General features: G+C 45.9%; 4 protein-coding genes across 4 annotated transcripts; 2 read left to right on the forward strand and 2 right to left on the reverse strand.

Moving 5' to 3' along the window:
* Positions 1–2440: 2440 nt before the first annotated feature.
* Prp5 (pre-mRNA processing factor 5) lies at positions 2441–6881 on the reverse strand. Its single transcript, XM_064680328.1, has 5 exons — positions 6631–6881; positions 6316–6579; positions 4966–6253; positions 3895–4895; positions 2441–3816 (listed from the first exon to the last, which is right to left on the reverse strand). The coding sequence occupies exons 1-5, from the start codon at positions 6645–6647 to the stop codon at positions 2634–2636; spliced, it is 3753 nt and encodes a 1250-aa protein (XP_064536398.1). The 5' UTR covers positions 6648–6881; the 3' UTR covers positions 2441–2633.
* Positions 6882–7398: 517 nt separating this feature from the next.
* On the forward strand, positions 7399–9587 carry LOC135426970 (p21-activated protein kinase-interacting protein 1-like). The gene is made up of 3 exons (XM_064680351.1): positions 7399–8269; positions 8332–8408; positions 8901–9587. The coding sequence occupies exons 1-3, from the start codon at positions 7517–7519 to the stop codon at positions 9502–9504; spliced, it is 1434 nt and encodes a 477-aa protein (XP_064536421.1). The 5' UTR covers positions 7399–7516; the 3' UTR covers positions 9505–9587.
* LOC135426985 (uncharacterized) lies at positions 9510–10268 on the reverse strand. The gene is made up of 2 exons (XM_064680366.1): positions 10004–10268; positions 9510–9938 (listed from the first exon to the last, which is right to left on the reverse strand). Exons 1-2 carry the CDS (start codon positions 10163–10165, stop codon positions 9600–9602), a joined length of 501 nt encoding a protein of 166 aa, XP_064536436.1. The 5' UTR covers positions 10166–10268; the 3' UTR covers positions 9510–9599.
* Positions 10269–10914: 646 nt separating this feature from the next.
* LOC135426982 (skin secretory protein xP2-like) lies at positions 10915–11862 on the forward strand. The gene is made up of 2 exons (XM_064680363.1): positions 10915–10973; positions 11058–11862. The coding sequence occupies exon 2, from the start codon at positions 11061–11063 to the stop codon at positions 11829–11831; it is 771 nt and encodes a 256-aa protein (XP_064536433.1). The 5' UTR covers positions 10915–10973; positions 11058–11060; the 3' UTR covers positions 11832–11862.
* The last annotated feature ends 601 nt before the right edge of the window (positions 11863–12463 follow it).

Raw genomic sequence — 12463 nt, forward strand, 5'->3', positions numbered from 1 at the left:
ACACACACACACACACACGTAAAGCGACCAAAAAAAAAGAACTCCACGAAAATTGCTTCAAGTGATCCGATAATAAGAATTGCGCTCTATATGAAAAAAAAAACATAAACTAAAAAACCTACGACTAAGCTAAAACTGGATAAACTACAACTAAATGAAACACACACACACACACACACACACGAACACAGCGTTATATTGGCCTATGTATATGTATATATATTATAGAGTTTTTGATTCGATTGTAAATACCGCTAACGAAACTAACCTAACTTTCTAATAGAGACAAAAACAACCTTAAGTAGTTGCAATAGTTAGAATTTAAATCCACACACACACACACACACACACACACACACACACGCATAGACACGCCTAGACACGCCCCGTAACGAGCCGGAACCAAACCGGATCCAATCCCAGCGGAACCTAACCTAGCAGCAAAATTTCTTGATGCTTCCTTCAGTGCGTTATAGTATTTAGTTAAACATTTTTTTAATTCCATTTTTTTTTCTATTCAATTAGGCACATATTTAACCTTAGCACACACACACACACACACACACACACAGAAAACACACACAGCAAAGTTTTTTTTTACTTAAACTTAAGTAAACAAATGCAGAAAGCAAAAAAAAAATGTTAGCAACAACTGAAAATATTGCAACGAATTTAAACAGTTGCCAAACTAAACTAACGAAAATACAAAAATTACCAAAAAAAAAAACAAAAAACATATATATATAAAGAACATTGATTAATAACTAAAACTAACTATAGTAATACATAAAGAATTTTAACAAATATTATATATACTATATATACTTTTTTTTTTGTTTTTTTTTTTTAATTTAGCACATTTAATAGTCTTAACTAGACTTGTACATATGCAAAATGAGAATAATATATATAGTAAATACTATATATATACATATATACTATATATACCATGGTATATATTAAAGAAATCGTAAGCAACAGGCGCAAAGAGATTCAATAATAATTTTAACATATGAAATTAGTTTTGTATCAAAAATAACACAACAATGAAAAAAAAAAAAAACTTTAAAAAAAAATACCAAAAAAATACCAAAAATAAAAAAACAAAAAAGTCAACATTGCCGACAAACTAGTGCATAAACAAACAATTTTTTTCAAGCGCATAATAATTATAATAATTACAAAGCATACATATATAAAACGGAAAATGTAATAATATGATAATTGACACAAATGGAAAAAAAATGCTCATAACTACAATTAAATTTAATTTTAGTAGTTTCTAGACACAAAATATTGTAGCATGAAAATCAATTGATAAGCGAGCTGGCGGCCGATAAGTAAATAAAATGCAGCTAAATAAGCTAAAACTCAAACAAAAATAATTAATAAAAAAAAAAAAGAAAAACAAACAAATATTTTAATTTTGTACAGCATACGGTAAAGATCTTTGAGAAATAAAAATGAATCAGTTTCGATCAATTTTTCAGATCTCGCCTATCGATATTTTCCGTCGATAAATCGCGCGAACTAGTTCGAGCCGTTGTTTTTTTTTTTTCCGTTTTTTGGCAAAAACATGGTAACACTTTTTTGAAGCTTTCCGTTTTATTTTGAATCTACAATATTGCGGTTAAATGACAGTTAAATGTTCAAATTTGCAACTTTATAATAGTTTTCTGTTTGTGTTTAACTTAAAACAACATTGCTTTCAGCATATTCATTTCAATCGATCGATTTACAACTAACTTTAACTAACAGCTACATGAGCTAAAATAAATTGATTGATGCGTCTTTGCGTCCTGGCAAGAGTGTACATTTCTTTATATGTACATCATACAAAAAATTAACACTATGATCTATTTCGCAGATATCATTTGACACCAGGTCCATGATGCATGATTTAAGTGGAATTTCGTGTATATATATACTATATATAAGCTTTAATTAGACATGTATACATTGCTTCAGATTACGACATTATATATATATATATATATGCTATATGCTTCATTTGTATATCACTTATACATTTACCTACTTTTTGCCTGGGCATAAATAGTTATTTATTGCTTCAAATTTCGTCAAGTACAAATAGTTCAAATCGTTCTCAAATAACAAAATTATGTTTAGCATATGAAATTGAAAAAATTCGGAAAGAAAAATAATGTGTGTGTTGTGTTTACGTTGGGTATATTCAGTATCTTTTATAGTGCACAAATTCGAAAAATGGGCAATTTGTAATGTTTTTATGTGGCTTTGACATGGGAAACTTAAGGATTTATGTTTAGGGTTAATATGACAAACAGTTTGCACCTAAACAACGCAATGATTCTAGATGAATTCTCAATGAATTGCGCCCGAGATAGCTGTGTAGAATACGGTCACATAGAACTAGATAGTTTTGGTATTTATTGGCGCCAAGCTATAAAAAGGGGTTCAATAACTTAGGCGTTTATAAACCGCAATTCATTGAGTGTTTGTTTGGTTTGTTTTTGAAATTGTTGTGGCCAAGAGAATAGATGGTCTATATATGTATATATACTGTTTATATGATTCTTGGCAGTTGGCGACATGGTGGTATATTTAGTATTTCAATTGGGTCCCCGTCATTTGCAGCTCTGTGACTCTAGACTCTAGACGACCTTGTAGCGACCCTTGTTGAACACATGATGGGCCGAGCTGAGCTTGAGGAGCTCCTCCTTGATGAGGCGCGTTATTTCGCGCTTGGCCTTCTGCACGGCCAGTTCGCTGCAGCTCTCGATGGCCAAATAGAGTTTGCGTTCACCCTCGGGCGGATTCTTGCCCTGCGGCACATAGGTTCCACGCACTGTAAGGCCCGCCTCCGAGTATTCGGAAATTTGGGCCAGGGCCTCCTTGGAGGTAACCTTCCAGCGTGCCTGTTGCGGAAAATCATTGATTTCCAGCTCCTCTTCGTATTTGGTAAACGAATTGCTGTTGCTGCCCATCAGAGCCGCCAGCCCCTCCTCATCCTCCTTGGGCTGATAATTGAGCTTGTTGTTCAGCTTGGCGGCCAGCTGCTCGACCACGTTGCGTGCCGTCAGCATGGGCTGTGCGTTGCCAACGCCCGTCTGGCCCTTCAATAACGACTCGGCGGCCACCTGTGTGGCCTTTGTGTCCAGATTGCGGCTGCTGCTTATCTTGGACGCCAAACGTTTGGCCAGCTCCAGCTTGTCGGAGCCCATGGCCACGACAGTGGCTAGCTGTTGCTGCTGCTGCTGTTGTTGCTGCTGCTGCTGTTGTTGTTGTTGCTGTTGTTGTTGTTGTTGTTGTTGTTGCTGCTGTTGTTGTTGCTGTTGTTGTTGTTGCTGTTGTTGTTGCTGCTGCTGCTGCTGCTGGGCGACAGTTAAAGGCGATGTTATAGCTGCGCTGAGAGCATTCACAACGGCATTGGCCGCGGCCAGAGCTGTGCCGGCCAGCGAGGTATCCTTGACGGTACGTTTGGCGGCAAAGATTTGCTCGATCTGCTGATCGATATCCTGTTCGATGTCCTCCTCATCATCGGAATCGGCCAGGCCGAGCGCAGCCTTTTGCAATTTTTTGCTCTCCTTGACCGCATTGAATTCCTGCTCATCAAATTTGAAGCCTTTGCCACTGAAGCCGCCGCCAGTGTGCACCGTCTTGCCCTCCGCCTCCTGCGCTGCCTTATAGTCGTTCCACAGGGTCTGCAGATCGGGCGGCACAGGTGTGCCAGATAGATCCAAAGCTCGTATCACATCGCCCGCATACCGGGACTGTTCTGGCGTAATGAATGTAAAGGCGCTGCCCTTATTGCCAGCGCGGCCAGTGCGTCCGCATCTGCAAGGATGCAAGGTTCGAGATGAGAAAACTAGATCAGAAATGTGGAGTGTGAAATGTGATTGTCGCTAGACTTACCTGTGCACATAGTCCTCGTAATGGTTGGGCACATCATAGTTGACCACCAGGATGAGATCCTTGACATCGAGGCCACGCGCCGCCACCGAGGTGGCTATCAGCAAACGCACCTTGCCGGACTTGAAGTCAATGATGGTCGAGTCGCGATCAAACTGATCGATGCCACCGTGCAGGCTCATGCATGGATAGGATGCCTTCATTAGGTCGCGCAACAGAATGTCGGCATTCTCCTGCTTATCGACAAAGACAATAATGCTGCCCGTCTCCTGATAGACCCCGAGCAGTTCGAGCAGTTTAAAGAACTTCGCCTCATCGCTCAGTATGACCACATTCTGTTCGACATCCTTGCAGACAACAGATCGTCCGCCGACGATCACCTCGACGGGCTTCTTAAGTATGCGACGGGCCAATGCCTCCATTTGGCGCGGAAATGTGGCGCTAAACATGACTGTCTGTCGATCTGGACGCACATTGTCAATAATGCGCATCACCTGCGGCTCGAAGCCCATGTCGAACATGCGATCCGCCTCATCCAGGACAACATAGGTGACGCGACGCAAATTGGTGACACGTCCAGAATTGGCTGCCAGCATATCGATCATGCGGCCGGGCGTACAGACAATTATTTCGGCGCCACGTTTCAGTTCGGCAATCTGTTCGGAGATGCCGGTGCCGCCATAAACGCAAACCGGCCGCAATCCCAGCGAGCGACTAAATTTTCGTATATCCTTGCCAATCTGCATGCAGAGTTCGCGAGTGGGCGCCATTATGATGGCAATGGCGCCATCGCCATCCTCCAGCGACGGCTGGTCCAGTATGTGCCTAAACATTGGTAAAATGAATGCCAACGTCTTGCCACTGCCAGTTTTAGCAATACCTATCAGATCACGCCCAGACATTATCGCCGGTATCGCCTGGCACTGTATGGGCGTTGGCTTCTCGAAGCCCAACCTGCGCAGCACGTCCATCTCTTTCTTGCTAACGCCGCACTGTGCCCACGTCTGCAAGGAGTCCAAGTGTTTACACCTGTTTAGCAGCAAATTCAATTGAAAAAGTCGACAGCACACTTACCTTGATCGGCTTGGGGCAGCCCTTGCCCTTGACCTGTACGCCCTCGAGCTCGGTGCGATACTTGTCCACCTCGGAGTTGGTCATGCGCGCCAGTTCGGGCACCTCGACGTAGAAGTTCTTACGGAATGGTGCATAGCTGACAGACGAATGATCGATTTTTGCCAGCTCTTTGCGATGCTTCATGGCCAAATTGACGGCCGTGTCGCGTATATCCTCTAGCTCATCCTCGCTGGAGTATTCCAGGCTGTCCATGTTCTGTTCAATCAGTTCGCCCTTCTTCGCCGTGTTCGTCTTCTTTTTGGCCACGCCCGTCAGTATAACCACGCCCTGCGCCTTGGCAGGACTAACGAAATGATTGACACGGCGCATCTCCCTGTTGACCTCCTGCATGTACGCATCCAGTGGATCAACATCATCCTCGGGCTCCTCAGCTGCTGCTGCCGCCGGCTCGGTCACCATGGGCGTCTCCTCCTTGGGCGGATCGACTGCTGGCTTCACTTCAGCTGACTGTTCAGCCTTGGGTGGCTCCTCTTTTGGCTGTGCGACCTCGACTACCGTTGGCTCCGGTTTGGACGATGCTGTCGCCGTTGTTGTCGCAGTTGTTGTCGGAGTTGCAGTTGTTGTTGTTGTTGGTGCTGTTACAACGGGCGATGTCAGTACCATGCCCAGGACCTTGCTAAAGGTGGGTCTCTTCAGCGGCGCAAACTTGGACTCGACCAGATCGTCGTCGAAACGCTTGCGTATGCTATGGAATTTGGATGGCGGCGAGTCGGGCTCCTTTTTGCTGATATCAATGTCGATGGTTGGCGCCGGATTGCTGTCATCCTCCTCGGATTCATCCTCGAGGCTCCATTTCTTAGCCGACTTGGTCACTGTTGGCGCCAACGGCGCCTTGACATCTCGCTTGCCGGCCTCCTGCTCTCGCTGTTTGCGCTCGGCACGCCAGCGCTCGATGCGTTCGCGTCGCTTGATCATCTCCTGTTCGAGGCGGCGCTGTTGCTCCTCTTTGTCAATTTCCTCCTCCTCCTCATTGTCCGTGGAGCTGCTGGAGGAGCCAACGGGTATTACTAGAGGCGCAGCGGGCACTGTGGCCCGACGCATTTCCTGTTCGCGCTGGCGATCGCGCTCACGCTCTTTATCCCGTTCCCGTTCCCGTTCACGATCTCGGTCCCTTTCGCGCTCCTTATCCCGTTCTCGCTGCCGCTCCCGTTCTCTGTCCCTTTCGCGCTCCCTTTCCCGCTCACGTTCGCGATCCTTGTCCTTGTCACGCTCACGCTCCAGCTGTCGTCTGCAAACAAAAAAAATGGCATTACGACGGGGTCATCTATATTCTGAACAGAATTCGCTTACTTGTCCTTTTCGTAATCCTTCGACCTAGAACGCTTGCGTCGCTTCTCATCGCGACGCGGGCCGAGACCCCGATCATTATCCTTGGCCGGTTCTTTGATCCGCTTGCGCTCCTCGCGGCCGCTGCGCGAACTGCCGCTCAGACTGCCACCGTTGCGTGAAGATTTGCCATTGTCGTAGTCGCCGCGCCCGCTGCGATTATCATAGTGCTTGTCACGCTCCCGCTCTCTATCCCTGTCACGCTCCCGCTCCCGGTCGCGGTCACGCCTGTTTACATTGAGGTTAATACGTATTTTGGCCAGCGTTTTGATCACTTACCCAGAGTTTTTGGACATGGCCAACGACGCGCTTATTTGTTACTGTTGCGCCCTGCGAAACGCCGGCGGCTCGTCTAATATAAATAAAAGCCTTTAGCTTAACCTAAACTATATCTCTGTATAAGGCAGAATTGTGCAATTGCTTTTAATTAATGCTTTTTGTTTGACTGCGTCGATTTGTTTGCGTTTTCTTAATACAAAAAATAAGTTATGCCTTAAATTTGGCATATAAAATTGTAATCGTTTGCCCAGCAGGGCTGTACTAGCGGGCCAGGGCTGCAATACTTTTTATTTTTTATAAATAGCGCCTGCAGCGCTGCCATACTTTTCGAATCAAAGCACAACATGCTATTTTCATTGAAATGCAGTATTACATATGTTTGTCGAACTTAAAAATTGTAATTTGAGTACGCATGGCCTTTTGCTTGAATAGCAATATTTTGTTCAGCAAGTCAACACAATGGGGCCATGGTGGTACGACTTTAGCAATAGCGCTGCAGCGTTGCCACATTACATTGTACAAATCAAATCAAGACCGGCATTTTTATTTTCAAATTGCGAATTTCTTAATTCATAATGTGCCTTATGCTAATTGCTTATTAAAAATATGTATAACAATATGGAATTGTTAATTTGAATTTAAATGAGCAATTAACATTAGCAAGTTATTCATGTGTTTCGATAGAACAATTGTTACAGTGCTGCAGCCCTGCTTTTTTTCCCCGATAAATTGCGCATGGTATCGATACCCAGCTGTCAACTATTGTTTTGCTCGGTGTCGCACGTGTAAGTTCCATACGAATTCAGATAGAAGTCGGCACGCTAAAAACAACTATCTGGACATATTGTGGTTTTTATATATTGAATTTGCACAAACATCAATAACGATGCTGCCACAATTTGAGATAATTGTTGGCACCTACGACGAATATCTATTGGGCTATCAAATGGCCTGGCGTCGCGACAAAAAAGGATCGGATTATATCCAACTGAAGGCGACCTTTGCCGACAGATCACACGACGGCTCGGTGAAGTGTCTGGCCGTGCACGGACACCTGGTGGCCACCGGCGGGCTAGATGATCGCATCTTTGTATATGATATGCGCACACGGAAACAGGCGCACGTCCTCACGATGCACACGAGCACGGTTAATACGCTGGTCTTCACATCGGATGCGTCGCACTTGATGTCGGGCAGCAAGGATGGGCATTTGATAGCCACACGCTTGGCCAACTGGTCGCCTGAAGCTGAATGGACCAAGCCCCATAATGGCAAACCCGTTACACATGTCGCCTGTCATCCGAGCAGCCGTCTATGCCTATCTCTGGGCGCCGATCTGGTGCTGAATACCTGGAACTTGATCAAGGGACGCATCGCGTACAGAACAAACCTAAAAAGCAAACGTTCCCTGGGCAGCTCACCCGATTGTCTGGCCTGGTCGGCACAAGGCAATTACTTTTCCATGGCCGGCCCGGCTACCTTCGAGATTTGGAACATTCGAACGGCTAGTGTCATGCGTCAAATCAAGATGCCCTCGAAGCCCATCTGCGCCACCTGGCTGGATGATGAAAACTGCGTGGCGGGTCTTGAAAATGGCACCATCGCTTGGATCTCGCTGGATTTCGATGAAACGGCTGCCGTAAATATCTTATTTTATAGATTTTTCCCCGACTTCAATTGATTTTTCTATTTTGCTTACAGCCGAAGATATTGCCCGGCCACAGCAATCGCGTCAAGGCCATATCCTTCATGCACAACACGGTGGTTAGCATCTCCAGGTGAGTGTTAACGTGTCCCGAACGGGTTTGACTAACTGACCGACTGACTGATGAAGAACGTTCTGGCCAATCCGCATGAACGAGGCGAGGTATTTGTCGAGGGGGATATTATTATATTCCAAAGTGTCTGATGCACAGATGGAGGCATCTCTGCCGAGTCCATGTGGCATGTCCTGGCCTCAATTGTCTATCTGTCTGTGTCTGTCTTGGTTAGGAACTCCATGCATAGAAACCCTTTTTGCTAGTCAAGATATCGAAAGTTGAAACTTAGTTCTAGTTTGATTATTCGGATTACTATAACATATAGAACCTGACTATTCGCTGCGTGCAAAATCGAGTTGCAAGTTAGTTTGGCTCTATGCCCAAGGGAAATTGATAGTGAATATGTATGTTTGCTCGACTTTATATAGTCGCAACTGAAAGGACGGAAAATAGTGAAAAAATACACTGTCTGTTGATGTGCATAAAAGAGAGATAATTGAACATTTGCAGCGTCGGCGAGATCAAGGTCTGGAGTTGCGATCTGCCTGGCAAGGAGCTGTCGCTCATCACATCCGCCAACATAGACTGTCGTCCCACCTGTATGTCGCTGCTGGATTCAACGCAGTTTGGCCAGCAGCACGAGGACACTCGCGACCGCATCGATAAGCAGAAGACAGCCAGGATGGCCGCTCGCATCGAGGCATTGGAGTCGCTGAGGAATCGCAGTTTCGTCTCAATTGAATACGATGAGGATGTTGGAGAAACCGATCCGGTGCTCGGCCGCGATGCGGACAGCGAACATGAGAGTGACAGCAACAAAAGTCAATCTGAGTGCGACAGCGATGAAAGTCTGGAAGAGCCCGACACAAATCAGACTAAGCGCAAGCCCAAGCCCAGGCCGAAGCCAAAGCAAAAGCAAACGCAAACAACAGCACCACGTGGACCGCTGATAGCTAAACGTCCGCTAAAGCGTGTGCCCGCCCCGGATAGCGAGGATAGCGAGCCCGCCGAAGACTTCATTAGTCTGATGCCAAGCGAAAACTCTGCGCCCCGCCTGGCCGGCAGGAAGGCGGCCAAATTGACGCAGCCGAAGCGTGCGAAACAGGCAAATTGAGAAACTACATATGTATATCTATTTAATCAGCTAGTTTAGTTTAGTCTGTATTATTAGCACGGCCAATAAACGTCAGCAATGGACACATTCAAGTATCACATTTTGTACCGGCTGCGCATGTAGCGCTCGTCGGGTATGAGCTGGCGCGTATATTTGCCCAGGAATTGCCGGAATCGTCCATTGTCCAGCACGCACAGCGGTATGTTGGCGGCGCGCAAAGCTGCGCATAAGTCCAGCTGGAAGTTGCGCTCATTTTGTGGCGCATCCTCTATGTCCGACACGCCCACAACATCCACAAAGCTCTCCGTTTCGCCATCCGTTGTTGCCCAATGTTGTTCTTGTTGTTGTTCGTGTTTTGCTGCTTGGAACTCGTTGTTCATGTGGCCAGAGCAGTACAGATGCTGCACCAGCTGCGCGCGCCGATTGGCAGTTAACTGTAAATGTAGAATTATTGTTTTAATAACTAGCGTCTATTTTTGGTTATCAAATCGAGAGTTACCAATCTGTTGCACAGCGTGCAGTGCATGTAGCCATTGTGGGGCTCGAAGCACTCCTCGCCCAGCTCCGCCTGCCATTTGTACAGCAAATGTGTTTTAGCATTTGGCCTCCTCATGACCTTGAACCGAAAAAATGCAAGCATATGCAAAGCGCGCATATCCATATGTACGTATGTATGTGTGTATGCGTGCACGTGCTTCTTTTCGTATGTGTGTGTGCGTGCTCTTAAGTCACCTGCACATCTTTGAGCTGTTGAGCGGGAAAGTATGTATGTATATGCATATAGAGTGCTGCTTTTCTTACATGCGTTACAAATTAAAACAGCATGCAAAGCGCCGTTATTTTCGAACTGCGCATGTGAGAAGGCAACAGACGAGGCTGTGGTGAAAGGCCACGAATTCACCATGGAGAAAAATACACGTAAGAGTGACAGAGCGCGTGAACATAGTGTGTTGTGTTGCAACAGTGTGAGCAAACTAACGGTTTCTTGACACACTGCTGTGCGCAGTTGTCGAATTGTCAGAGCTAAGCTTGCTGCTTCGCTCAGCTGAATTGCAGTCTCTCGCAATTGAACTAGAGAGAGAGTCGCCGCACGCGTAAAAGAGATAGCCGCTGTAGAGGCGCAAATTAACGGCTTTTGGCCAACTTTGTCTCTTCGTGCGCAATGCATTTAATGCACTTGCGCATTGTGGCTAAAAAATGTTGCTCAGTAAATTTAAATTATCCTGCAGCGTGGCAACACTTTTCGATATACATACATATGTAGGTAAATACATACATAATTGTTTTGCCTGCTTATGTTTGAGGTTAGAAAAGTGTCAAATCGCTTGTCAAATGAGATTTTCGTTCGAGCCATTTTGCAAGTTATTCTCGCAGTCTGTTGGCTGCTAAAAAGAGAAAATTGAGTTTGTTAAAAAAAATATATCCTAATCGAAAATTCTGCATACAATCAGAAAAGCCATACATAAAAAGTTTGTATAACACATTATTTTTCGTGCTCCTTTCGTTGTGTTTAGTTTTTTAAGCACTTCTTAGTTGCTTTCGCATCATTGCAGGATATGGTTTGGCCATCTGGAAATTACCCATTGTCGGCAAATGGCAATCGTAAGCGTCTTGCTGATAACAATCAACCCGTTCGGATTGTAAATCTATCCTATAATCCACGTCGTCGCTCCGCTGGCGCACTTGAGCCGGACGCGACTGTTGATATGCATCGCCCGTTGCCGACATTCGCCAATCTCTCTGGAGGCGATAACGATGCTCCAGAGCCACCACCACCACCAGCACCGGCACCAGCTCCGGCCCCGGCACCAGCTCCCGCCCCGGCACCGGCTCCGGGTCCGCCACCAGCACCGGCCGCAGCAGTCGCTGCTCCTGCTCCGGCTCCATCTCCATCTCCGGCTTGCTCTTCCGTTGGTGCCACGCCTTTGATTTTCGCCCGCAACCCGGCTTTGGATCCTTGTTTTGCCCAGGCTACCACCGTGGCCTCGGCTCTCCATCCCGCCTCGGCTCCCACGTCTGCCCTAGCTTCGGGACTCGCTCCCGGCCCAGCTTGCAGTTTGGATCCCTCTTGCGTTTCGGCTCCCGCTGTCAATGGTCAAAACAAGCGAACAGGACGCGCCATCATCGCCAGCGATTACGGAGACGCGGAGTCATACAAGTGTCCCATTTGCTTGGAGAGCGTCTCGGGCCGCCAGCCGGCGACCACCTCGTGTGGCCACGTCTTCTGCTATCCGTGCATCCTGGCGGTGGTGCGCGTCAGCCGCAAGTGTCCCGTTTGCAGCTACACATTGGCCACTCGTCGCTCAATTAAGCGAATATACATCTGAGGCTAAATTAAAGAAAGAATCATGCAAAACATATTTCAACAGTTCTCAACTATTTGGCGGCTCTGGCACTAAATAAATAACAAGCTCTCTCTCTTCGACTCTTAACCGGGTCCAAAGTAAGCTCCAAATTGACGAAAGGTGGCATCACTGTCGACTTGTAAACCTTTATATAAACAAGCATATATATATATATACATATGTACATATTCAGCATAGACCTTTCCGACGGTTCCGTATCACGCCTGAGTTTAGCCCTGATTGGTAAGGTAACGCCTCATGGGTCATGTTGAACTTACTGTGGTGAATAGTCATACAAGAGAGAGAGAGAGAGAGAGAGAGAGACGTCTGTTCGAACTGTTATAATCTGCGAGCTATGAAAACTTTGCAGACTTGATTTTAACATTTAATCGATTTTGTTTATGCCAAAAAATTGCTTATCGTTCGATTGTTTTATTACTTGGTACATGGTTAATTAATGATTAGTGATAACATTTGTTTTTTTTTGTTTTTTTATAGTTTTTTGTGATTTTTTTTAACAATCTCTATATGCATATACAATAAGTTGGGGGGAGGCTACGGATTGGGTTCGGGAGGGGTAAGGGTACGGGGACGGGGGGCTGGGGGACGGGCAC

The sequence above is a fragment of the Drosophila montana genome, unplaced genomic scaffold (assembly GCF_035044405.1).
Source record: "Drosophila montana isolate Dmon_TW-CO22-7 unplaced genomic scaffold, ASM3504440v1 contig_2106_1, whole genome shotgun sequence".
In the NCBI taxonomy this organism is placed as follows: Eukaryota; Metazoa; Arthropoda; class Insecta; order Diptera; family Drosophilidae; genus Drosophila; species Drosophila montana.

Excerpts from the sequence above, each read along its gene's own strand:
- Prp5 (XM_064680328.1), bottom strand. Across the intron at positions 6,254-6,315 it reads AAGGATTACGAAAAGGACAA|ACGACAGCTGGAGCGTGAGC; the intron begins GTAAGCGAATTC and ends TTTTGTTTGCAG. Across the intron at positions 3,817-3,894 it reads TACGAGGACTATGTGCACAG|ATGCGGACGCACTGGCCGCG; the intron begins GTAAGTCTAGCG and ends GCATCCTTGCAG.
- LOC135426970 (XM_064680351.1), top strand. The coding sequence starts at position 7,517 with ATGCTGCCACAATTTGAGATAATTGTTGGCACCTACGACGAATATCTA. Across the intron at positions 8,270-8,331 it reads ATTTCGATGAAACGGCTGCC|CCGAAGATATTGCCCGGCCA; the intron begins GTAAATATCTTA and ends TTTTGCTTACAG. Across the intron at positions 8,409-8,900 it reads ACGGTGGTTAGCATCTCCAG|CGTCGGCGAGATCAAGGTCT; the intron begins GTGAGTGTTAAC and ends GAACATTTGCAG.
- LOC135426985 (XM_064680366.1), bottom strand. The coding sequence starts at position 10,165 with ATGGATATGCGCGCTTTGCATATGCTTGCATTTTTTCGGTTCAAGGTC. Across the intron at positions 9,939-10,003 it reads GCACGCTGTGCAACAGATTG|TTAACTGCCAATCGGCGCGC; the intron begins GTAACTCTCGAT and ends CTACATTTACAG.
- LOC135426982 (XM_064680363.1), top strand. The coding sequence starts at position 11,061 with ATGGTTTGGCCATCTGGAAATTACCCATTGTCGGCAAATGGCAATCGT.